This window comes from Anomalospiza imberbis, chromosome 12 (assembly GCF_031753505.1).
Source record: "Anomalospiza imberbis isolate Cuckoo-Finch-1a 21T00152 chromosome 12, ASM3175350v1, whole genome shotgun sequence".
NCBI classification, from domain to species: Eukaryota; Metazoa; Chordata; class Aves; order Passeriformes; family Viduidae; genus Anomalospiza; species Anomalospiza imberbis.
Window position 1 is genome coordinate 18,181,539 of NC_089692.1, and position 26,489 is coordinate 18,208,027.

Below are 26,489 nucleotides of genomic sequence, written 5' to 3' on the forward strand. Positions count from 1 at the left end.
GTTTAGCCTGGAGAAAAAGAGACTCAGGGGTGACCTTATCACTCTCTACAACTCCCTGAGAGGTGGCTGTGGTCAGGTGGGGTTGGTCTCCTTCTCCAGGCAGCACTGACAGAACCAGAGGACACAGAACCTCAAGCTGCACCAAGGGAAATACAGGTTGGATATTAGGGAAAAGTTTTTACAGAAAGGGTGATAAAGTTCTGGAATGGCTGCCCGGGGAGGTGGTGGAGTCACCATCCCTGGGTGTGTTTAACAAAGCCTGGATGTGGCACTGGGTGCCAGGGTTCAGTTGAGGTGTTGGGGCTGGGTTGGACTCGATGATCTTGAAGGTCTCTTCCAACCTAGTGATTCTGTGAATTCTGTGAGGACTGAGGGAAAGGGCTTTAAGCTGAAAGAGAAAAGGTTTAGGTGGGATGTTGAGGAAAAATTCTTCTCTGTGAGTGTGGGGACACCCTGGCACAGAGAAGCTGGGGCTGTCCCTGGATCCCTGGAAGTGCCCAAGGCCAGGCTGGGTGGGGTTTGGAGGACCTGGGACAGTGGGTGGGATCCCTGCCCATGGCATGGGGTTGGAATGAGATGAGCTCTAAGATCCCTTCCAACCAAAACCATTTGATGAATTGTAGCTTGAAGGGTCCTTCTCACTCCAGTCCAAACCCAGAGCCATTCTTTCCAGCCTAGCTCTGGAAGTCTGAGATTCACAGCAAAGCACCCACTCTGTGGTGTGGCACTCGACTTAGGCCTCCGACCTAACTGAGGCAGTTTAAGGAAGACAAAGCATCTTTTGTTGGAAACGTGTACAAGCTATGACTTTATGGGAAACCTGGAGAAGAGCAGCACTTGGGACACACCCCCAGGCAGAAGAGTGCAGCTGGAGAGCAGCTGAAAGCCCAGACATCCCAGGGGGCTGTTCCTACACAGCCAGAGGCTGAGAGCAGGGGAAGGAAGCAAAGATGAGCCATTAACCTTCACCCACAGAGCTCTTCCACATCCTCTGGATGAAAAAGATTTAGCCCAGAGCATCTTGTCAGGAACTGTGCAAGGAATGATGTCTATTCCCAATCCCACTTGCAGGAACCTCTGCTGATCTCCAGTACCAGTCAGCACCTCCCAGCCTCAACCTGGAACAGCTGCCAGGGCACGTCCTGCAAAGCAACATGACCTCTGTGATCCACACTGCTCCAGACCGTAGGTCCCCCTTTTTACGTTATTTACAGCCCATTTTCACATTATTTCCACCATTAGTGCCAGCATAGCCAAGGAACTGGGCAGCAGACACAGCTCAGAAAAAAAAAAGCTTATTTATTTATTTAAAAGTTTATTTATTTAAAAAAAATCATTTATGTTCTTTAAGTTTATCGAAGTAAATGTAAGTTTAGTTAAGTTCTTTAAGTTTATTTATATGAGTTCAAGTGTTACACTGGAATCAGAGCTCACAGCCCCCCTGGCTGACTCCTTTCCATAATTCCAAAGAGAAGTTAGGATTTTTAATGGTACAATGACCCAGGGGGGTTTGGAGATGTTACTGAAACAACACAAGACTGAAAAAAAAAGGGCGAGAAATCAAGATTGAGTGTTTCTCTGGATTTGGCAGCACTGGGAGATGCCACAATAGAGGACAGATGGTTCTTTATGGCAGGAGTTCCCTGTGGTTGCTGCCAAACAACAGGACCTGAATACAAGACCATCTCCAATCACCCTGGGCACTGCTGGGGTGTGGGTTAAGGCATTTCTCCCCTGTAGGACCATGCTGTTGGAAAAGGAAAGTGGAACAGGAGGTGGAATTTAACAAGCACTGCCATGTAATCACAGTGTCCTGTACTCACAGTCTCCCTCCCTCTGCCAGTTACAATCATTTACCTCCCATAGTGTATTTTGCTGTTTCTCAGCTATATAAATGTTGGCATCATGTATTTTAAGTGGCTTTTATTTAGCTTTTAAGCCCCTTTCCAGCAAAGGAGATTAGAGAAATGCTGTGCTCTGTAGATGAGGTACAGTGGGGCTGCAGGCTGAGCTTCTCTCTGACAAGGAAATAAAGGATTGAAAAACACTGGGGGACATTCCTCAAGTGCAAAATCCTGAGAAGAACTGGTCCATGTCTGCCAGTCCACCCTGTGCCTCCTCACAAACCAGGAAAGAAGGATGCGCCAGGATCCTCCTGCTCCTGGGCTTGTAGGATGGTTTGCTGATTTCTATTGAACAGCATCCAAGTCCACGTTAATTCTGTTTCTCTTCTCTCCCACAGCATCTCCTGAGACATCCCTTCCATCTCCTTCTGCCAGCACAGGCAGTGAAGACTATAAACTAGGCTCTAGCGCAGGGCCCAGCACCGTAGTGCAGCTGCTGCCTCAGCCAGTGATGCCCAAGCAGGAGATTTTATAGGGAGAGGAGGAAGGAGGAGCTGGGAGCAGTGTGGGATCCGTGCTGACAGTGAACCGGGCCCTTTCTCTTTGCAGAGGCCAAGCACAGCTCGCCCCTGCCTGCAGCCGCAGCCGCCGCTCCCCCACTTCCCCGCCCGTGAGCCCAGGGACAGGGACAGCCTGCAGAGGAGCCTCCCCACGGAACTCCCACCACCAGCACCCCCATGGCACAAGGACTGGGGTTGGTGCCCTCCTCAGTAGGGCCAGGAGTGCCAGCTCGTCGGGGTTCCAGAGTTTGTGATCGCTGCTCGGTGCCACCGTGACCCTTCCGGAGCCCGCGGCCGCTCGCTCCATCAACCCCAGTGCCTTGCACAGCTCCTGGAAAGCCTTCATGCACACAGCGTGGCCTGAATTGGGATGAAAAGGTCTATTCCCAGCACAAATTTAATTAATTGCACTCCCGTTTCTCCTGTTAAGCTTTAGGGAAAAATATCATCTTTAAAGGTCATGGCCTTATTCCACCCAACAGGGCGGCCAACACTTAATGCTGTCCAGTTCTTCTTCATAGAAATGCCAACATTTTGCTATTTTCCATAATTTCCAGTATATCCAGAGTCCATTTGTGAGCCAGTGAGTGGACTCTGCCTTGTGAGCACATCTAAAGATCTCTGCCTCTCACCATGGCTGCTGCTCTGGTAAACACCCAAATCAAGGCTGACTTATCCCAAACCCTGCTTGTTATCTCCTGCAAACATTTTTGGAAGAAGCAAGTGCCCCAGAATGCCTTTTCCCAGTACACAGATGTGATTTTTTCTGTAGTTTTGTTTCTTTCTAATGTCTGCAATGTGGCTCTAAATTAGCCAGGAAAAGAAAGAGGCAAGTCTGTGAGCCACTTTTTATAAAAAGGGTTTGTATTTAAAACAAAGTGCTTCTGCCTTAATGTAAAATTTGATCAGCAGTTAAACAACAAATTAAATAAGCCCAGTGGTGGCTACACAGCCTCAAGAGTTCCCAAAGTGCTGTCATTGTGCTACGGAGTTGATTTGAATGAATGAGACCTTATTACAAAGCAAATTATCAGATTTCCACAAAACCTAAGCTCATTTGTGCACCAACCTCTACCAAACAGCCACTGAGGGATCAGAAGTAGCCGTCCTGAGCACTGGGACACGATGGAGAATTCCTGGTTCTGACCCTCTGCACGAATTCCCAACCCACCCCTCCCTGCTGATGGCAAAGCCGAGCTGGTGGAGCCCAGAGGGGCTTTGGGGAGCACCTGGAGCTGCTCAGCTGGAGGAAACACAATCCCAGCCACTGAAAGGGAACCTGGGAAGAGCACCCGAGCTTCCAGCAGCAGGGGAATTTCAGCACCGCTGTTCTGCAGCACCAGAGAGAGCGGAAAGCCATCAGAGAGCAGCTCGAGTTTCACCTGGATCAGAACGTTTGCTTTTTCTCCTGCCTCTGATGAATTTGAGCTGACATTTTATGCTGATAACCCTGATTTGAAACAGCTCTATCTGGAAAGCAGGTTCCACTGCAGGCATTCCTGCTGCATGACAGATGCAACTGTTCTGAGCCAGCACTGCTTCCAGTGCCTCCAGCAGCTCCATTCCATTCCTCTTCCAGACATTAAATGTACATTTATACTCATTAATGGTAAGAAAATAAATCTATGGGGGAAATAAATTCCATATTCTCGTACTTCATCCGGACAGTCTGCCTTTTTCCTTGAATTCAAAGCCAAGTTTCCAAGGTTCTCCACTGATTTCTCCAATATAGATATCTATTTTTCATTAAAAAGAATCACCTCTGGCTGCAAAGCCTGGCTTCCACTGGATACTGATGGAATTCACAAACTTAGAAGAAAATAAAGTTGTCCATGCACCAGTGGGTATCAGACAGCCCCCAGTGTTCAGCTGGTCTGGTGAAGGTTTGCAGCAAGAATAATTTACTGTACAAAGGCCCAAAATGGACAGTTTTGCTGTGAATCTTTCTGGCTTCCCTATCTCAAACCCCACTCTAAATTAAACCAATATTCTTATGCAAACACACCTTGCAAGTGACTATTTTATTGCAATCATGGCTCTGTTAACAAAAGAGGTTCAAAGCCATCATTTAATAATATTTCCCTTGTCAGGTGCCAGCTGCTTATCAGAACGGGGCACCTCAGGCAAGAAAATCTTAAATATTTCTGAGTTATCCCTTTCCTTCCCAATTCTAATGAGATCTTTAACACTGAATGTGGGTCCAATATTAACTTTATGCTGCACTATAATATAAGGAGAAACTGCAGAAATATTTTGGAGGTGCAAAGTTTTGCTTCTGTTATTAAAAACCAGCCTGTGCTTGCTTTGATGCCTGCTGGATAATTTCCAGAGCTCTGGTTGGGGATGACAAGAGTGAAGTGTAGGACAGGAGCAGATGTGCTACTGGAACACAGGCAGGAAGAAAAAAAAGATATTCAGAACACAAAAAAACTATGACTAAGTGAAAGAAGCAGAATAAAAAATTAATAATCTTGTCACTGAAGAAGCACCAACCACATCAGAATTAGAACTCACCTGTAACCCTGTTCAGAAGAAAAATAATAAATATACAAAACCAATGCTGGTGCACTTAATTTTAGTGTTATTAACAGATTCTAGAATCATTTTACAGCCCAATTTCAAAACCCCTTAAGCCACTTTCTTTCTCCAACATTACTGGACCTGGAGCCAACAGAGAGAAGCAGAATAATTGTAGAAATTTAACATTTCTGCACAGGATGGGCATAAAGAAATCCATAAATGAATTCTTGCTAAGTCCAAGACCTCAGAAAGGATTCCTGGAACAATACTGGCATTACTACTAGAAATAAAACAAGAAAATAAAAAGGAGATAAACTGGCAGGATCCATCTGCAGGGATGTCTGCTGCCTTCAGAGAATAAACAAACTCTTCCTTAAAATACACATAAATACAATCAAATCATTAACCTGCTCCAAAATATCAGCAGCATTGGCTGTGTTCATGGATTTGGAGCTCTTTTCTCCATAGAAACATCAGAGTAGAGTGTGATACAGACCCAGAAAATATCTCAAAGTGTTTTTTAAAATTATTGCAAAGGGGAAATGAACAGCTTTGAGTCTCTCCATCCTTTCCTGCCATTTGTTCCTCCTCCCCCTTGTTTGGGTGGACACTCCCAACCTGCTGCTCTCCAGGCTCAGAACTCTCTTTGCTCCTGAAGCTGCAGAAACAGAGGAAAAATCCAACATTTGCGCGGAAAAACTGGAGACTCAAACCTGCATTTATCCCAAATTTTCCTGGAAGTGCAAAGGCTGGAATACTGAGGGAAGTTTTCAGATTGGAAGTGTTTTCCCACTCACCTCAGACAATCAGGGTGGAACAAGATGAGCTTTAAGGTCCCTTCCCAGGTAAATCATTCCATGGTTCTCTAATAAAATAAGCAACTACACCAGAGCATGAAGAAAAGGGAATGCCCAAAAAGGGCTAAAATAGTTTAAAATTAATAAGCAGAGGAGCCTCTTTAATTTGGAGCAGTGTCATCTGTTAATTAATATAAATACAAATTAATTACAAACCAAATGATTCAAGACTATTTCCCTGAAGCTGCTTCAAATCCAAGTATAAGTGAAAAAACCCTGACACGTAGAGAAGTTAATCAACTAAGACTTCAATTCATTAGTTTATTCTTTTTTACATTAAAAAAAAATTACAACGTAAGGATTTGAAAAGCCGAGTAAACCGGATTTCACACGCACACATTTGCCAAGTCACAGGGTTCAACCACCTGGAGTGCTATTTTCTGATTTCCTCATTGAACAATATACACAGTAAGAGCCTCAGGACAAAGCCAGACACCTTTTTTTCTCCCCAGTCTTTAAGGTGTGCAACTGAATCTGCACAGAATCCTGTGGAACTTCCAGCTTCCCCCTCAGTTTTGTTCACAGGACTGCAATTCCAGTGGAATTCCACCTAGGAAGGCTCCAGCATTCCACACCACCACCCTCCCCCAAGCAAAAATATCCCGAAGTATTGCACAGTTTTGTTCACAGGGCACAGACAAGAAATGGATCCCTCAGTACCTTCAGCCACCCCATGGAACAGAAACTGATGGAGCTGGGATCAGGATGCCACGAAGAGATGGAGAAGCAGGGCACTGAGAAAGGGAACAGCTCCTGCAGGGCACAAAGGGTGGAATGCAGGGCTCTGAGCTGCTTGAGGTGGGACGGGTCACCAGTGCCACTGGCTGAGCAAAAGCAAGAACAGGACAATTTTAAGGCAAGTCCCAAAACAGGGAGCTATTTACTTTCTAGGCACGATTTCAAGCTATGCATCAAGGCTCCTGCTTTATCCTTTATATGGTCAGTAATTGATAGGTTAACAATAATACAAATAATAGTCTAAATGTCATTTTTAACGAATCAACTTTTAGCTGGATTTTTATTACTTGCAGCTTGTATTTCATTACTTACAGATTTATGAACACTTTTTAGCACTACTGTTGTTTGTCAGGCCCACATAAAGCAGTTCTAGATCTATATTGCTCTCATTTCTTCAAAGTAGTTTTGGTTGGAAATGGTTAAATTCAAAATAACTCGTTCTATTGCAGATGTTTCTACATTTAAAATGTGCTGTACTTGAGAAAGGAGGGAATTTGCCTCTTTCTCTGCTGTCTTTGTCCAAGGGATCACGAACAGCTTTCCCTCTGTGAAAAGTCTGTACAGTAAAAAAGGGGCAGAGCAAGACCCTACAAGGACAAAGTGTTTGCAGTGAATTACTCCCAGTTTGTCCACCCACTGTCACCTCACACAGCAGGACACTGCTCCCACTCATCCCTGCACAGTCCCCACCTGAGTTCCTCTGCAATCAAAGCATGAGGAACTGGAAATTCACATCCCAGGGCAGGATCTGGCCCCCAGCCAGGTTACAAGTGAAAATTTAGCCTTTCCCTAAATGCCAGATGGGATGGACACTGCCAAACACTGGCCATGCTTTAGGGAGCCTGGGCAGACACTGGGCAGGGTGTGACAGTGCTTCTGTGCTGGGCACCAGTCCTGGGCATCACCTGCACATGAGGAATGTGTGGGACACACAGGGACAGCTCTGCTTATCAGGACAAACTGAAAGAAAAAGGAGAACTGAACAAAGCACAATTCCCTGAAATCTGGACTGAGAAGGCTGTGTCTCACTGGAGATCAACTTCCACCAGAATGCTCCTCCTCGTGATTGACAACTGCATCCAAGGACTTAGACTCATTATAAAAACACACAGGTAATTCCCCTGACATTTATCAAATAAAAAGGGTTTAACAAAAAAAATGGGGAAGTAATCTCAGAAAATAAATTACAGTAGCATGACAACATTTGGCTTCTTTAGTGTGACCATGTACTTATCCTGCTGTGAAGATCATGGCAGATCCAGTTCCTGTCTCGGAATTAATGAGATGTCTGTGACAATAAACGTAGAAAACTCTGCTTGCTACAAGCAAATGTCTGATATCAGTTTCACCTGGTCACAGATTATATGCAGACAGCCTTCTCTGGCCCCAAAATAAATACTATATAGGATTCTTGCAAGTTCCAGCATATATAGACTCAAACAGAAAACTCAGGTCCTCCTTTCTTCCCTCGCAGCAGGAGCCTCCTGATCCGAAATCCTGCGAAAGGGTTGATCCACAGGAGGGAGGGCTGGCCCCCAAAAACAGATTTCATCCCTTCCCAGCGGAGCCTGCGCTCCCACGTTGGCTTTTCACTCTTGAGTCTTTCAATCTCCTGTAAATAAACACAGGCAGGGATGCACTGCTAAGTCAGAGGTTTAGCTTAATCTAATGCTGGCTATAAAAACCAAAGTTTGCATTTTTATTGTGTTGTTGCATTGTGTTGTTCCTCAGCTGATTAGCTTCTTACTGTTATTTATTGATTATTAAGGAAGAAGTTAGAAACTTTTTCCTTAATAATGTTTTAGCCCCGTGGATGCAGGGCAGAAGATTTAGAACATAAAATACATACAAGAAGGTTGATCTACCTCTATCTCTTTCCCCCTCAAGCTAAAGGACAAAAGTCACAGAAAAGCTGATGGATCCACATGCACTATCCTACACCACAAGTTGTTTACTCAATTAATGAAAGCAGACAAGAAGGCTCCTGCTCCACAATTGCTGGAGGCAGGATTACTCTCCCAAATGCATTATTTTGGTGGTCATTTTTTGTGCTTCCCACTAATGAGGGCTCAATATTTACCAGTTGTTTTGCACTTACTCCTCAGTACAGAAACACACTTTTAAACATGAGAAAATATTGAACAGTACAGGATTCAATTTCCTTATGTTTCCAAGCAATTATTCTCTCCAGATGTGACACTGAAGTTATAAGGGCAAGGGAGCCAATGGCCCAAACTCTGTTTTATTCTCTGATAAAATGTATCACAGTGAGGTGAGAGACAGTGATTCTCAGTGTAAAACTGAGAAAAGCAGATACTTCCCGTGGCACCCAGCAGGAATTTGTGCCAGCTGAGAAGGGAAAGTCAAACCTCAAGTCAGAAGCTTTGCATTCTCTGTCATTTAAAACCAAATTACAATATGTCAGAAAAGCAAATAGTGCAAGAACTTCTGTTAGAAAGCAACCCCCAGTAAACCATTCCAATCTTCCCAACTGTCAAAAATAAAAATGATGAACTACTGAAGTTTTGCAGCTTTCTCGAAAATAAGAGCCTCTCCTCATGCAAATAAAGCCCCATCTAATCACATCTTCCCAGAATAAATTTTACAGAATACAAAAAAGTCAAGGTTTTTACCGTTTCATCGTTGCATATTGAGTGGATTTGGGTGCCAAACATGACTGCAGTGAAAGTGAGAAACAGAAAACCCTCAAGGCACAAGAAGATCATCAGGATCACAGTTACAGGTGGGGAGAAGTCACTGCACTCTGTGAAAACGAGATATTGTAGTTACAAAAAAAAAAAAAAAACCCAACAGCAAATTGTAGAGCATGTCCTACATGTCTGGCACTTGAAATAATATTTCACATTTAAAACAAACTTCTGATTTTGCAGCAACTTTATCTGCTGATCAAGAAAATAAAGAATTTTATGGAAGTTACACTTCTGGCTTCCTATAAAGCACATAGTACCTATCTCTGCAATCCTGCCTCAGGATTTCAAGGCTATCAAATAAAGGTTTACACATGAGGTGAGTGAAGAACTCAGAACTGCACATGGGAGAGCAACTTGGAGCCTCCTGCATGACAGATGCTGTAAAACCATCCCCACTGTCAGCCCTGACTTGCTGATACAGATGTTCCACTTGGCTGTCATTGCTTTATTAATTTTTTTTTAATTCTCCAAAGTAATCAGGTTCTGCCTCACACTTCTATCTCTGGAGAGCCTCTGATCACCTGATTAATTCCATTATATTTAAACAAGAACAGTGTACAGGAAGGTGAATGTTTCAAATAAAACAAAGTTTTAGAAGTCCATCTATTGAATTAAAATACCCAGAAAAAAATAAAAATCAGATGGATTTCCCTGTTGCTTCATTTACCAAAAGAACACTTCAACAATCTGCCAAAAGCACAAGACCAGAATGAGCTCTGGCACATTGGAACATTAAGAAATATAAGCCAGAAGCCTAAATAAAAAAATCTGGGATAGTTCAGGGAATTTCCTTTCTGCAGGAGCCCAACAGCTGACTCCAGCAATGGAATGAGGGAGAAATCTGTTTAAATTTTAGGTGTCATTCCCACAACTGAGGTGGGGCACACAAAGCCCAGATTTAGGTGGTGTAGTGCTGAGGTGCCTGAGGACCAGCTCTGTTTCCTTCCTACTGCAGGGGTAGTGAATTACCACTGTGTGTAAAGGGAGTGAGAATGCCCCTGACAGCCACAGCTCTTACAGAGAATGACTGAAGGGGAGAAAACACCCAGAAGGCAAAAGGAAAGTGATGGATAAACAGATCTAAAATGTTTTAAGGATATCACTGAAAGATGGGGTTCAAATAGGAATGCTTTGACTTTCCCTAATATCTACTAGACTATGATAATGAAAATTAAGTATTTATTTGCTCACCAGTCCACTGCCCTCGGACACAGGAGAAGAACTGAAATCCACAGAGTACAAGAGCATGAGCTGAAATTAGGGCTATGTACATCTGCAAACAAGAGACAGCACCATTTCACTCAGTCACTGCATAAAACACAGCAAAACCAAGAAACTTTGGAACAACAGCACAGAATTAAAATCAATATGGGTAGAAATACCTTGCATAGAAGGAAAAAACCCACCCAATTTAACAACACAATCATGTCCTAAAGCCATTACTCACTAAGCACAACCTAAATTGTTACAACCAAGGTAGATTCAGACTAAAATCAAGCTGCTGTTGCTGCTCACTTACCGTAAACAGAACAAAGAATCTCTGATTTTTCTCCCCCACACAATTGTTCACCCACGGGCAGTGGTGATCCATTTTTCGGATGCATCGCTTGCAAATACTGGAAGAAAGGACAAGAGGCTTCTGTTGAGAAATTGTATTTTAAATGTAGAAACAAGGGCAGCCAGTGGTCACAGGATGAGGTGCTGAAATATTTCTTGACAAAGTCCAGACAGGGATTTTATTTGCATTTCTTTAAAGAAACTTTTATTTGTTCCCTCTCACAACTCAGCTTTTGATTGCTCCAAAACAGACTGTATACATAAAATACTCCTCACAATAAAACACTATCAAGCAAATCCAGAACTTCAGACACCTGTAGCTCAGAACAAGCAAAGCTTCAGCTCTCTCTCATTCAGTATTAATAAGACCCTTTCCCTTCTGGAGAAGTTTTTTAGATAAAGTAAATATTTCACTTTGACAGGCTTTGAAGTTGCAAATTTTATTTGTGGATAAGAAGAAATCTAAGAAATTCACATCTTCAAGGGAGAAATTGTCACTCTTGAGGTCTCACTGGCCATAAAACTCTAAACTTATGCAATCAGAATCTCAGCTAAAGCACAGCTTACAGTATCAAACCTTGCTTCATCAAGAGAAAACACAAATATTGAAACTATAACCAGCAGTTATGGAGTAGCTACTTGTTCGTGACTGCTTGAACACTCCTGTTCTCTGCTGGTTCACTTGGTTCCTGCCCAGTTTTGAGTCAAGGCTATGTCCACAGAAGGCAAATAAATACTCCAATAACTCCATTTTACATCTGCCATACAGGAGCAGAGGGCTCAGTTCTGCAGCCAAATATGAAGAATTACACACCAAAAACGAAACAGTTGTAACATCTGTTGTAGTTCTTCATAAATCAATAGCTTAAGCAATGCTGATATTCCATTTTCCCAGCTTTGTACTTAGGACAGCCACACACTCAGTGCTCCAGATTGTCCCACAGAATATCCAGAGTATTAAACATTTTCACTTCAGCAGTCACCAAGCCAAATAAGCCTAAAAAATGCAGGCACTGTTATTCAAACCCCTCTGTTTTAAGACAGGCTGATTTATGTTTGGTATCTACAAGTGCTGCAGTGACAAACCCCAAAGCAAAGCTGGGTGACTGTCACTGGAGAGACAAGAGGGAGGTGTGGGGGGAAATCAATGCTCTGAGGCAGAAAATAATTTTTAAGTCATCACATTTGTATGATTCTAAAGTAATTCAGCAGGAGGCAGAACACACCATGTGCAGGTTATGGGGAAGAATCCCAAATGACGCTGCCTTTGCTCTGGGCTATCAAAACCCAGGACCTACATCCCCCCTGCCTCCTGTTTTATGGACAGTAAAGAGGATTCATCCTCAGCTACAAATGACTTTTTAAATACAACTGAAAATCCCAGTAGCAGATAAACACCACAACCACTCTCTGGTGCAGGAAAACTGTGTATCACTCGAGAGGAGACATTCAAGAGGCTCCTCAAAAGACTTTCCTTGCTGCCTGCAAGATCAGCCTCTCACTTCCCTGAGTAGCACAACCAGACAAGGCTCCTGATGTGCCACAGAATCCATGCCAGCACTCTAAAAAGCAATATTAATGGGAAGTGCTGAGTAAAATCCTACCCAGGCTCAATTGAGCTGAAGGCTGGAGGATGTGAGGTGGGCAGGACTTGATTCTGCTCATTCAGAATTTCTCACAATCCCACACAGAGCTCTCATAAGAGCTCAGATATCTGGAGCCCTGCCTTCATTCCTGATCTCCCACCCACAATCTCACAGCAATGTTTCAAGCAGTGGCTCTGCCTTCTTCCTAATCCATCCCTTATAATTTATTCCTTTTTATGCAGCAGGAATTTGGGGAAATCCCTCCTTCAGCTGCACCCAGGGTTGTTCACAAGAGAGAAGCAAACAGAACAAGCACCTCTGGATGGAGGAAAGTCTCTCCTTCAGCCTGGAATTGCTGCTCCATGAACTCAGGCAGGTGCAATTACAGCTCTGAATGCCAAAGATAACATTCAGAAAAACACAGCTAAAGACTCAAGAGAAATGGGTGTGGTAACAGATATTCCCTGGGAGCCTGGTGGAAACATCTCAGTGACTTTATTCAGAGTAACAGTTCCCCACACACAAACACAGGCACTAAGAACAGGCATAAATGATGACAGCTGTGCTCCTTCAGTGAAAATGAAATCCCATTCACTCAGGATAGGGCTCTTCTCTGTGCTGAAAATGTTAACTGCTCACGAAAACATGACTTTAATTTCATCACTTTATTTCAGAGATGCTTAGCTGTAGATAAAAGGTTCTTGCTCTTTTCCCCATCATTAATGTGTATTATGAAACTATTTTTCTTCCTTAAAAGAACTTCTGTTGCAGTGTTGCACAACAATTTTCGTAACTACATCCTAAGAGTCTCTTCTGTTAATAATTTACTACTCAAAACATGCACTGTGGCTCTCTCTGAGTGTAAGTATTTCCCAACAGCAACCAACTTCAATTTCCATTTTCAAGTCTCTTCTATCAGCAAATTGGCACTTTGAATACTTGGGACTAGATCATCCTTTTAATGTCCTTGGAATGGGTTTGCAAACCAATAAAAGAATTGGCAGCATAATCAAACAAACATTTTTTCCATTGGGTAAACTCCTGCAGTGATAAATCGAAGGCAAAGAATCAGATTAACAGTAACAAAGACAATTAAACCAGAAATCCAGCTGCTGAGGAAAACATGACAGCAGCCTCACAACACTTTCAGGCTCTGGCTTTCTCTTTCAGATGTTCTGTGGAGCCAGGGATGCACTGAGCAAGCCCCAAAATGCCTCTTTTGCCCTCAGGTAAAACATCTGACAAAAATTTGACCAAGGATTAAAACAGTTCCTAAGACACACAAAACTGGATCCCCAAACAGGTGCTTGGGGAACACAAAGCCTTTGAAAACACCAGGTATTTCCTTTATCGCAGACATTATCCATTCTTGCTCTGCTTTAAGAGTAAATGCTGCTCAAATGCCTGCCATAAAGAAGGTATTTGAGCTCCAGGATCTCTGATACTCCAACTCTTTTTCTGTCATATGTATTTCAACAGATGATATTTTCACTTAGGGCTCCTTCCAAATTAGCAAATCCTCCCAGGACCAAAGATGTGGGAAATGCTTTCCACAGATACCTGCAAGGTCTCTATAGGAATCAACCTGAATATGGGATGAGAAAATGAGTGAGATCCAGCCCATCTTTGCAGGGGCTCCCAGGTGCTCCTCATGGACACAGAGCCAGGCCATGTGAACACTGCACAGCTCTCCTGGATCCCCAGGGATATTCCAGGAGCAGCTGTGCTGCCTCCACCCCCAGCCATCCTCCAGGGAACACTCCCAGGCTGATAAAGCAGCAGCAGCAGCATCCCTGGGATCTGCACCTGAGCAAAACCAGCTTAAAGCACACACAAACCAACTGGAGATCATTCCATCCTCACCTGTTTATCCATGGAACTTCTCCCTTCACACTCCAGATCCAAAAACCCACTCACAGCTGAGAGAAGAACAGGAGCTCCATGCCAAGGCTGAGTATTTATAAACGGGAGCAGCTTCTCAGCCGTAGCACTGAGCACTGACACACACGAGGCTTTTAATTTAGAACCCAGAGAGCTCCAGAATCATCTCAGAGACCTGACAAGACTCTGCTCTTTTCTTTTGACAGGCACTAACTCAGAGATTTCAATTTAGTACTTCTCACAATTCCACACACATCACTCCCCACACCTAGAGAGCCACCAGAAGCATTTGCATCTTTATGTAAGCCCTGATTATGCAGGCACAGCTATTTTCAACTGGCACACAATAAACATTACAAAAGCATTTCCACAGTGCCTGAAAACTCCAAAGACTGAGAATTAAAAACATACATTTACTATCTCTTCCACAGCATGTTTAGTTCAAATAATCATCATTTCTGTACTTTTTGAAATGGATTTTCACTACGTGGAAGTGCATTTAACCAATTATTCATGGAACTCTGGGAAAATAATCTGGCAATTCACATATAACTTCAAATGCACTGCGAAGAAGAGATGACACAAAAGTAATCACTTAAAACTACTCTAAATTCTGTTAATTTAAGACTGCAGGAGTCACTTCTTAAATCGGCTCCTCTCAGAAATTTTAGAGATTCTTTTCTTTGCCCTGCATTACCCACAGCACAATAACTGGAATGATGTACAGGAAAAGATATTCACTGATCAAAATTATTTAAGACACCAGAGTACAATTACTTTAATAAAATCTTAGAATTTTTTACTTCTCTCCTGTCATCCACAGTCATTTGGACTTTACACTCATAGTACATTACACTCATAAATTACTCTGCAATGTTGTAATTTGAAAGTTTAGTGGATACCAAAAGAAATTTGTTGGGGGGGTGGGGGGAGAACAAATATCAGGAATGTTATTCCATGCCTCCAAATGCAGAACCCTTTAAGGAACTCTGGCATACCTGCAGTGGTGTGCACGCTCAGGTTTGATACTACAGCACTTGGGACATTTGTAGATCACTTCTCCTGGTTTCAGTTGCAAATTATCCATGTATTCTTTAGTGGCATTTCCTTTGGGCACAGCCCCCTGAAATCATTTCAATTAGAGGAGAGAAAGCTTCTTAAATGGCATGAGAGCATTTAAAAATACATTTCATAGACTTCATACCAGTAACCTCAGGATAATTGCTGAAATAAGTTCATTTATTCAAAGCAAGTCTGCTATAAGCCAGAATCAATTCCAAATGAATAAATTACCTCTGCTTGACCTCAAATTCAGCTTTATTCCAGCAAGACTCATCTCAGGCCAAGTATTAGCTTAATTCTCATAGAATATCCTGTCACCAGCCCACAGAAAAGAAGAGGGAGACACAACTTACCCAGCAGATAAAAGCACTGCCTATCATTTGCTGAGGAGTTACCCTGAATAATTCTTGTGGCATTTGATTAATGGGCCAAGCCATCCACAAAAGTTAAATCAGCAACTACTTGAAAGATGTTATTTCAACTCTCTGAAGACAGGGTTTAACCACCTGCCCCATGTTTTGAGAACAGACTTTTTTTTTTCCTAAAATCTTTAGCTTGGACACTGTTAGCAGGACCAGCACTGGCTTCTTTAGTTTTTATGGTAAAGAGTTGAAAGAACTGATTCAAAAGAAAAATAATTGATTGGGAAAAGAAATTAACTTTTAGTGATTAGTTCTCTGATCTGATTATCACAGAGCTGCACCCTGAGTTTAGGATCTAAATTTGGATTAGTCAAGAGAAAATAATGGACAGCACCACTGTCACCCTGCTCATTTATGGAGATAAAGCCTTATCTGTGAGGGGAAGTGATTGTGAAATAAACTGGGATGTGACAGCCAAGTGGATTTTCTGTACCAACTGCTCCAGGTCAGCAGTTCCTTCACACAGGGAGAGCCTTCTTCAGGTCAGCCTAAGCCAACTGCAACATTCTACAATTAATTCTCATTCAAGAAAAGCCCCCTGGCAATACGAGCACTTGACACAGACACCTTAAGAAGCTCTGGGACAGAATTAAGAAGCCAGCAGGAATTCAGATTCCACTGCCAAACACCCCTCTTCTGAGGCAGGGAGTTTTTGTTACTCATGGCCTGGAATAATAAATTTGTGTTTGTGTTGGCCAAGACACAGCCCAGGTCCTGTCCCAGGTGAGCTCTTTGGCTGAGTGGTGCTTCAAACCTGACCAGGTGCTCACAGGGGTGCACAGAGACTTCCTGAAACACTCGTGTTGTACTCCTGAGGTGGATTTTGCAATCTGAACATTCTTACCCCAGCTAATATTTGGTGTAAACATCTCACATTCCCCTATTCACCTGCCACAAGGATGAGAACCTCAGACCATGCTTTCAAGCATTTTGCTGACAAAAATAGACTATTTCAAAAAATTCTTTCACAGTCACAGCCAGCCACCAAAAATCTATTTTTATTTACAAGAGTAAATTCAATTCACATAAGTTTTGAGGCAGTTCATTCCTTTAATCTTAGTTTCTGTCACACAGTTGTGTCTTCCATTCTGGGAGTCAGCACAAAAGGAATGGAGGAAAAAAGCAGTGACTCATTTCAGTTTGGATCATAAAAAACACCACACGTCTAGAAAGACACCCAGTTTTACCAGCTCATATTTATAAGCAATAAATCCTTAAACCATTAACTCCCTTAGCTGTCACAGTTTGTAGAAGTTACGATATTTCATCACTGGGTGTGGAAAGAAGTAAATCAAAGACTTAGAAAATCATTAACTACAACACCCTACTGGGTTTTTGAACTGCTGCTCCCTTAACTTCTCCCTACATTGCTACTGGAGAAAACTCTCAATTTTTCCTCCAAAAATCTGGAAAAAAATAGATGTTTTCACCATATTTATTCCCTAAAAATAGCAATAGATTTTAGTACAAGATCAGCCATTTAATCTCTTTAAATCTTGAGTAAAAGTTCTAAGAAATGAACTCTTACACTCTTACATCTACAATGCCTCAATGTATGCTCAGCTTAAATCTCCCTTCCCTCTGACTCCAAATATCCCAAGACAAAAATGCAGGAATCACATGGGACAGTGGTTTTTCCATTGTACTGAGTGTGCCTGAGGTTTTGCAGCACATCAACCTCTAAAAGTTCTTCCATGTGCCAAAATTGGGAGCATTTCAAGAGATGCAAAAGGATGAAGGTACAAATCTTGAAAATAAATCTGATGAAAAAAAGTAAGAAAAATGAGGACAGAGAATACTAAACTTCATTAGCTTCTTCAGGACCTGGAGTAATATTGTACTGTTGTTTTTGAGTCTAACACTTCTATAAATTTTATATTGACTGTTCCTCTATAGTTTCATTAATGGATTAACAGGAGAAGTAGAGGTACCATCCTGATGATAAGCACAGGCATCATCAAAACCTTAAGAGTTTTGAATCTAACAGGAGGATTTTGAATCTAACAGGAAGATTTTGAATCTAACAGGAGGATTTTGACTCTAACATAAGGATTTTGACTCTAACATAAGAATTTTGACTCTAACACTACTTTTCCCAGCAGAAGAAAACCCGGTATCACTTCTCCAAACTTCTGTGCAGATGGAGGGGACAATCCAATGCCAGGGAACTCTTGGATACTTACTGGATCAGTGAGCATAGTCCTCAGATGCGACGACAGAGCCAGCACTGCCAAGCAGTTAAAGAGAACCCCGTTGATCACGGAGTACCAAAAGTCTTTGGAAGGCAGCAACATGACAAAAGTCACTACGAAGTCTGCATAGACCACCAGGAGCCAGGTCATGATGGCACAGACCATGCCACAGCCATCCCGGATGAACCAGACCCTCTCAGCCATGTCAGCCTCCGAGGAGGAGGAGGAGGAATCGTAGCTGTCATTGTCGGCCAGGAGCGGGTGGTGCTCGACATCGCGGAAACGGTGCCCTGATGACTGCATGGTTTGCTGGCCTCGCCCTGCAGGGACAAACACACCACCACCACCACCACCATCATCATTATTATGAATTATTAATGAGGAAATAGAGTACAGCTGGCTCTGGGTTTTTGTTTCTGGGAGATAAAGCATGTTCAAGTTCAAAATAGAACTGGGATTCTTTTTGATTGACATCTGAGCGATTCTGTGACTACAGCAAGATGAACATGAAAGAAGGGGGGACAGGTTTTAAGGTTTTGGTTTTAGGGGGATTTTTGGTTTGTTTTTAGTTTTGTTTGGGTTTGTTTGTTTTTAGTTTTTATTTGTTATTATTCTACTCTAATGTCATTGGTAAGAAATTAAGCTGATTTCCCCAGGTCAAGCCTGTGACAGTAATTGCTGAGTGATCTCTCCTGCTCTTACCTCAACCCACAAGCCTTTTTTTAAAATTTTCTCTCACCTTTCTGAGAGAGCGACACAGACTAGCTTTGGTGGGTGTCCAGCCAGGGTTAACCCACCACTAAGATGTAACTTCAATGCCTGATAAAGGGATTTTTAGACTGGTTTCATTTCCATCATGCTGTGCTTATAAACCACTCCTCCTCTTCTGTTAAAAACTCAACTTCTCTCTTTTATCTCAAACTAAAATGACAAAGTCTTCATTAAATTACAGCTCATGCCTCTCTGAAAACAGCAAATTATGGCACCAGACTGTTGACTTTTCATTCTGCTCCAGCAAGTGAGGGAAGAGTAGAAAGGAAAATCAGGATGGAAGTAAAGATGTTCTAATACTTCACTCACAACAAACAACACAGCAAGTTAGAGAGCAGCTAAATTTGTTGACAAAAATGTTATTGTTTTGGAAAAACCACAAGCCTGTTACAAAGATGTATTGGATAACTTATCAAATGGTCTCAGATCAGCCCATACTTAAGGGAAACAAATGGTTCTGGTTAAATTAACATGGCAACGGATTACATGAATCAGATTTTCAAAGAACACATTAATTAATTTAATTCCATTAAAACTCTTTTAGGGCTTTGTTGTCCTTCCAATGTAGAACAAAAACCAGACTTGAAGTCTTAACAGTTCTCACGAAAACAGAATTATTTTCAAGACATCTCTCCCAAGGAAAGATACGGAATGGCAGAACTGAAGTGCTATCAACAAACAGGAGACAAATTAAAGCTTAAACATTAGGCCTCAAAAATATCCTGCTGCTTTAAAAGTATATTGTGTTCTAAAAATCATATTGATTCCTGCTATTAAAGGCCATGTCTGAGAGAAACCTGAAAGCATTTCTATTGATTTATGACAGGCACACAGAGGTCTCCCTTCTTCCCCCTTATTAATGGCAGCCTATGCACGACTGTAGGGATTATGGCACTGCAATTTCCATCCCAAGACCTTGAATATGGGATCACTTTATTCCTCTAGAATGGTCCAAGTGACCCTTACCAGGTGAAGACACTGGCACTGAGATGGTTTTTGATGAAGCTGTGTTTGTCCAAACCCTTTAAAAATTCTTTATCAGGAATCAGAAGAACACATTCTGCCCAGGAAATCCTTCTGATCCTTAAGCCTTGATGTTACAACCAGGCAGGAGCAATCCAAGAAACCAGAAATGAAAATAAATACATGCAGATGCAGCAGAGAGATGTGAGAGCAACTGCAAAAATAGGAAGCTCCCAGGACACTGTGAGGTGTCTGAAGGACACATTCTCTGCTAGTGGAACAGAACAAACTGAAATTCAGCTCTGCTGCTTGGATCTATTACAATTTCTAGGAGTTAAATTGTATTTTCTGTTCACACATTGGGGTTTTTTGGACAAAATTCCTCTCTCTCACCAGAAAGCAGCTGCTAAGCCAAGGATGAAGATGTCACACACTAGAAAATTACCTTAAGAAAGAATGAACCTTATCTCCTTAAAAATAATTTAAGCTTAATTTAACCTAAATAAAACCCTCTTTTAACCCAGTTCAAATTATCCTGATCCTTCTTAATGTTCAGAGTTAAAACTACAATCTGTCCCAATTAAGTCAAATAGCACTTTGGGACATCACCACCTCTTGTGGTCAAGAAAATTTAAGTGCCATAAAGATACATAATTAGCAGTTGAAACATGAAGATAACCATGCAAATCAGTTATTACTTCATCAAAAAAGGGCTTCTAAAACTTTTAAGGAATGTTTTAAGTATGGAATGGCACAGAATCACTGCATTCATTTTGCTTAAATGTCTTAAAGACAACCAACAAATTTTAGCACAATCAAAGAAATCCAAAACAAAACAAATACCTCAAAAATGTTTTGTACGTTATTCTGACATCCTGTCCTGCCTTTGGGTTATCCCTGGTTATTCACATAGTCATGTCTGATGTAATCTGAAAAGACATCACCAACAAACTGATTAGCAAAGCTGCATCAGGAAAATACTGTTAAATACAAACAACAGACATCAACAGTAGCACTCTGAAACATGCTGCGTGTAGCTCCAATGAAAAAGTTTGTTTTATTTAGAAAACCAGGTACTTGAAACCTTGACATTCTTCACTGTTAACTTTTGGAAATCACCACATGGCACTTGGAGCAGGATTGCAGCACAGAACCTTGCATTACATTTCTATTTGGGGAAGAGAACAGAAGAGGTGTGGGCCTGAATTGCTGTCTGATTAAAGCTGCCTAAAGAAGTACCTAGGGTTTTCTTCCTCATTGGTTTTATTCTCTATTTATTGGAAATAAATTTTGAGATGTGGAAATCACTCTTATTTGCAAGGGTAACAATATATTTTGAGAGTAACATAAGGATTCTGACATTTAAGAGCTACAGCAAATACAAAGTCACTTTCTTGAAAAGCTTCTGAAAGCAGCTTGTTAGAAATGCATACATTTCTAACATACATGCAAATCCAAACACAACATTACTGGTGGAGTTCTTCAGTACCCATTTTCAAATGTTCCCAGTTCAAGGGGAATTGAAAAGGAGAAGTCTCATACCTTGTTTAAACAAACCCAAACATTCTACTGCAAGATGGTATTGCAAATGTTTATTATGAACATATCAGAATTCTTGAATAGATTGGGTTGGAAGGGACCTTTAAATGTCACCTAGTGCCACCATCTACCATGGGCAGGGACATCTCCCACTATCCCAGGTTGCTCCAAACCCCCAAGCAACCTGAGCTTGGACATTTCGAGGGATGAGGCATCCCTGACAGAGCTTCACCATCCTCACTGTGAAAAACTTCTGATATCAAATCCCAGCTGACCCTCTATCAGTTTAAAACCACCCCTCCTTATCTCCTGTATCACTGCAGGAAGCCGTGATTGCTTTAGGGTTTGCTTTACAAATAAGCTTTTAGACTTCTCTTAAACTTCACAATATTGTGAAATGACACCCATTAAGTTGTCACTGAGGTGGCATTTGGTGGCAGCTGAGCAGAGACACAGAAGCAGACAGGCTGAGTGTCTCCCATTACTGTGCAGTGCCACCCACCCGTGGGGAGCTGGGGATGACAGGCAGTGGAACACGACACAGCCTCTATTTCAGCAGGTGAAATATTCAACTCGCAGCAATCAGCTGCAATTGCTCGTGGAGAGTTCACTGACGAGACAAGGACGTGATCTGTTCACTCAGTCCCTAACCCCAACAGCAATCCTGTGCAAAATCTGTGTTTAGCACAGCCTCGCCAGTTACTGGTTTATGTGCAAGTGTCCCCTCAGCTCAGCTTTGCAGGGATAATGGATTTAGGCATTCCCATGTGATCTGACCCTTCCCTCTCCTCCCCAGCTGCCCACACCAGTGCCCCCACCTGGGTCCCTGTGAGGGAAGAGGATCAATGTTTGAAAGCTCTCCCTTTATGAAGAGCTCAGCATCCCCACTGAGATGCTCACAGCTTCCCTCGACTCTTCATTTATTTGCTTCAATGCCTGTCCAAACCAAATTTACTCTTTGTTGCATACTTAGCATACAAAAGGGCAAAGCATGACACTTCAACCTCTAATACATCAAGCAACAGTTTTTAATTTGACCTTGTACAAATCTTTATTTAGCACCAGAAGATAACACCAAATTATTCAATGCTTCATGCCCAATGTTATGTTTGCACACGTGGTTATACTAAACCTGACCCAACCCTGCTCCACTCTCAGGTGTTATTTGAAATTCTCAGGTTGGGAATATCTCATCTGACCTGCACCTCACTGGTACAGAAACTCAGGTCTAAAATGCAGATGTACTATTGGAATAAAAAAACCCAAACCTCTTTTGAAGAAGTTATGTTATAAATTCATGATCACCAGAAAGGTGGCCTTGTAAGATCATTGGGTTTAGTGGAAGAAGGTTGCAAAGAGCACTAGGAAGACAAATGACACAACACAACTAATTGTATCGTAAGGCCCCTGAACTGGTAATTAAATTTAAAAAACCAGGCACTTCAGGTTTAAGAACAGTCATTTTCCCTGCTATTTTTTGAGGATAAATAGAAAAGCATTGTTGTAGGAAAAAAAGAAAAGTTTATTTCTCTGTAATTTTTTGAACAAGTAAGAATTTATATACAGGCTAAAAATCCATTAGCTGTCAAAGCATAACATTTTTTGGTTGCCTTTTCCTTCAAGCTACACAATGGACAGTTCCTAAGATTCCTCCCATTTCAGTGGTAACACAATAAAAAAAAATGCCTTTATTTCAACATTTCTGATTGCTCTCAATAGCTGCAGAGACATCAACACATATTGCACATTAGAATAATAATCCTGCAGCACTTACATCCAATGGATTTAAATCCTACCTGGAAGCAGAGCACTGGTGGCAAATCCAAATTACAGCCCTGCAATCTCCCTAAGAGGTTACAGCATAAACATTAACTCCAGGAACCTGGGAGTTTTAAGTAAACCAAGCAGGCAAACCTCCTCCTGCACCCATGGGCAATTTGGACTGTTCACTGCTGACAGATAAATATCTATCAGATGATGTCTGCACAGAGTCATGTCTAATTTAGAAGAATCACGTACTTTTATTAGAGATCCAGGCAAGCCAAGCTGCACAGGCATTTAAAAAGTAAGCTGCGGCTTGTTTCAATTCTTTCCCAGTGACTGGTCTAGCAGCCACTCTCTCAGCAATTTGGGAATCTGGGATGTTCTTAACACAGCACACACAACTCTGGAGAGGAGCAGCTGAAATAACTTGTGATGGAGATCCATGATACAACCCTGGAGTTTTACCACCAACTGATCCCCAAATCCACGCTCAGTGGCACAGCTCACCATCTCTCCAAAACCCTGCTGTTGTTCTTACAACATATGAAGTGTTTATCTCTTGAATTTCCCATTTATGCCTTGCAGCCTTTTCCTTGTGCTGGTCCATCTCTGCTCTCCTGCAGGCACACAGGGACAGGCCACAGTGAACACAGAATTAATGTGAGATTGTTTGTGTGCACACACTGAAGAGAATATTCACTAAGTACGTATTTAAGACAGTCAATTTTCAAGCTGCTGTAACAATTCTCCTTAAGCCAGCCCATAGGGAAACAGTGGAATTGCTCCTTTCCAGCTGGGAAAAGGGGATGTGCTGCTTCTAAATCACCTCAGACTAAAGCTATACAGAAATACTTCAGCATAAGTATGAAGGTCTTATTGGGAAGTTGATCATCTAATTATTTATGTCTTTTTTCAAACTGAAAGAGAAGAAATTTCCTTTAGATACACAGAATGAATTGCTCCCTGTAAGGGTGGGGAAGCCCTGGCACAGCATGCCCAGAGAAGCTGTGGCTGCCCCTGGATCCCTGGAATTATTCAAGGCCAGGGTGGATGGAGCTCTGAGCAATCCCATCTGGTTGAGGATGTTCCCAGAGGGGCTGGGAACAAGATGATCTTTAAGGTCCCTTCCAACCCAAACCATGTCTGTGATTTATAGCAGTAGCATCTTTATAAACATCCTCAAAACCCAGGAATGAGAATTCTGAGTAAAAGAATTTGTTAAAAATGCAAGAAAACACCCCAATGCATGTATTCAGAACAAATACTTGTACAAAGTATCACAAAGCTTTGCTATCAGACATGGACTAGATCTGCGATACCAAATCACTCTTCCAAACGCAAAAAGTAACACCACAGATGTTCAACAAGATATCTTTTCAATAACACATCTTTCACCCTGCGATGTGAAAGTCAAAGGAAATATATTACACATGACTTTGCTGCCCAGCAAAGAACCAAACACACTGTCTGATCCACCAAGAGTTCACTGGGTACAGCAGCAAGGACAAAACGCTCCTGGATTAAACAACCTTCACCTGAGAAGGACACGAACACAATCTGTGGCTGGGCTTTGATTTCTGCCTCTTCTGGAACAGGGCCACAGGCTCAAATTCAGATTAGACTCCACAAGGCTGCAGGCTCACACCAATATCAACACTGGTGTGTGAAAACTGAAAGTTTTACCTCTGCCAACAGCAACTGCATGGATCACATCCTACTTAAGTGAGTAATTTTTGTATTTCTAGTTTTTGCATTCATCTGTGCACGCTCTATCCTCACAGTCCACTGAAGAGAGCTCAGCTATCACATACAGTGATTGCTCTGTGATATCAACCTGGCAAGCACATTTTTATGTCCGCTATTATATCCACATCCATGTGATTCTTCCTCCTAGGTTCCAAAAAATAATGCTATTGGTCAAACCGTTCTCACTAACAACTTCCGATATTCATCAGAGGAATGTTCAAGCCTTTGTTTCAACTGTGCCTCATGTGAGACATATAAATCCTCACATTTCCTCTATGTTCTTCACATTCAGCCATTCAACCACTGCGAAATTCCATCAATTCACTTTCCTTAAAAGATCTCCATCCTCATAAAAGGCTTAAAAAGAAATCATCAGATCTGTATGATAAAAAATATACTACGCTAAAGGAAAACCAAGAAGACAGAGTATTCAGAGAGATAAAAGTATTACCAATTCCTTTCAGCCATAGAGATCACAGCTATTTAACTCTAATCTCAAACCGCTAAAATTTCACATCAGTTTCATCTCCTAATGAACCACTACGGCTCCTTTTTATCTGTAAATTTTCAAAGTCAGCGAGCATTCACTTCAAAAGAGCTAATTTAAGTCTGTTAATGTGAACAGTCACGGCGACTTCAACCTAATTATGTCTCCAGCAAAGCAAACAGTTACATCACTGTAATTCTGCATCCCGACACCATCATACGAGTGGATATTCAGCACAAAAAGTAGCCAGTGGTTTCCCAATCTCTTTTTTTATGGTACAGATCACACGCTGTGCTGCACGAACCCACCCTCTCGTCTGACAGCAATTTGCATTCCCACTTCCTGCAAGCGCTGTTCCCCCTCCTGGAAATGAGGAAAACGAGAAGCGCTTAAATCAGGGAAACTCCCCGGCAGGGCACGGCCGGAAAGGTGGGAGTCAGATGGGAGCTGCCCGCTGCCCTTGCAGCTTCCCCCGGCGGCAGCTCGGGCTCCACAGCACCGGCGCTGGGGCTCAGGGACACGGCCGCGCTTCTGCCCAGAGCTGCCGGCGGACAATTTTTAATTTCTGGGGCGGCGTACATAACGCGGAAAGCGACAGGGGACGCAGAAACACCCCACGAACTGCGCCCAAACAGCAGCCCAGCGCTCAGCCCGGCCTGAGGCGGCTCAGCCCCGCTAACCTTCCCCGCTCGCCCTTCCCGGGGCCACCGCGCTCCTTGCCGCGGGGACCCGCCGGGGCGCGGGGAGGGACCGCGAGCGCATTTACCTCCTCAGCAGCAGCAGCGGCGGCAGCGGCAGAGGCGGCGGCCCCGCTGCCCTGGCGCGGTGGGGCCGGGCCCCGGCCGCTGGAGCTCCGCGCCCGCCGCCACCGCGCCCGCGGCTCCCGAGGCTCCCGAGGAGCCGCAGGATCCCGGAAGCGGCGGGGGCGGCGCTTCCGCGGCAGGCGGAAGGGACGCGCGCGCGGCGCCGCGCAGGCGCGGCGGGCGGGGCGCCCTTGGCGCGGTCCTGAGGGCAGGGCCGGGCTGGGCTCAGCTGCTGGGCGCACCCGCGGCGCCCTCATGGAGCGGGCCCAGAGGGCAGCGATCGTCCCGTCCCATCCCTGCCTCCGGCAGGGACGCCGCCCACTGTCCCAGAGTGCGCCGGGCCCCGTCCGACCCGGCTTGCGACACTTCCAGGGATGGGGCAGCCGCGGCTTCGCTGGGCAGTGTGTGCCAGGGTGTGCCCGCCCTCACAGGGGAGAATTTCCTCCTAACATCTAGTCCGAACGGACTCTGTCAGTTTGAGGCCGT

The 26,489-nt window shown here is 43.1% G+C and overlaps 2 protein-coding genes across 4 annotated transcripts in view; one reads left to right on the forward strand and one right to left on the reverse strand.

The window, feature by feature from the left end:
* The window catches only part of LOC137481440 (hepatocyte nuclear factor 4-beta-like), a 36,803-nt gene extending 28,756 nt beyond the window's left edge, over positions 1-8,047 (forward strand). For all 3 annotated transcript variants that reach the window (XM_068203185.1, XM_068203186.1, XM_068203187.1), the window contains 2 exons: positions 1,072-1,185; positions 2,243-8,047. In XM_068203185.1, coding sequence (XP_068059286.1) covers positions 1,072-1,185; positions 2,243-2,379 — 251 coding nt within the window. In that variant the 3' untranslated portion in view covers positions 2,380-8,047. The remainder of the gene's footprint in view (positions 1-1,071; positions 1,186-2,242) is intronic.
* On the reverse strand, positions 6,018-25,945 carry ZDHHC7 (zinc finger DHHC-type palmitoyltransferase 7). The gene is made up of 8 exons (XM_068203193.1): positions 25,881-25,945; positions 20,508-20,593; positions 17,922-18,250; positions 15,253-15,377; positions 10,750-10,846; positions 10,422-10,503; positions 9,153-9,283; positions 6,018-8,131 (listed from the first exon to the last, which is right to left on the reverse strand). The coding sequence occupies exons 3-8, from the start codon at positions 18,231-18,233 to the stop codon at positions 7,955-7,957; spliced, it is 924 nt and encodes a 307-aa protein (XP_068059294.1). The 5' UTR covers positions 18,234-18,250; positions 20,508-20,593; positions 25,881-25,945; the 3' UTR covers positions 6,018-7,954.
* Between the last annotated feature and the right edge of the window lie 544 nt (positions 25,946-26,489).

Coding starts and splice junctions, on each gene's coding strand:
- ZDHHC7 (XM_068203193.1), bottom strand. CDS start 18,233: ATGCAGTCATCAGGGCACCGTTTCCGCGATGTCGAGCACCACCCGCTC. Junction 15,378..17,921: donor GGACTATGCTCACTGATCCA/GTAAGTATCCAA, acceptor AAATGATTTCAG/GGGGCTGTGCCCAAAGGAAA. Junction 10,847..15,252: donor GAGCGTGCACACCACTGCAG/GTATGCCAGAGT, acceptor CCTTTCTTCCAG/TATTTGCAAGCGATGCATCC.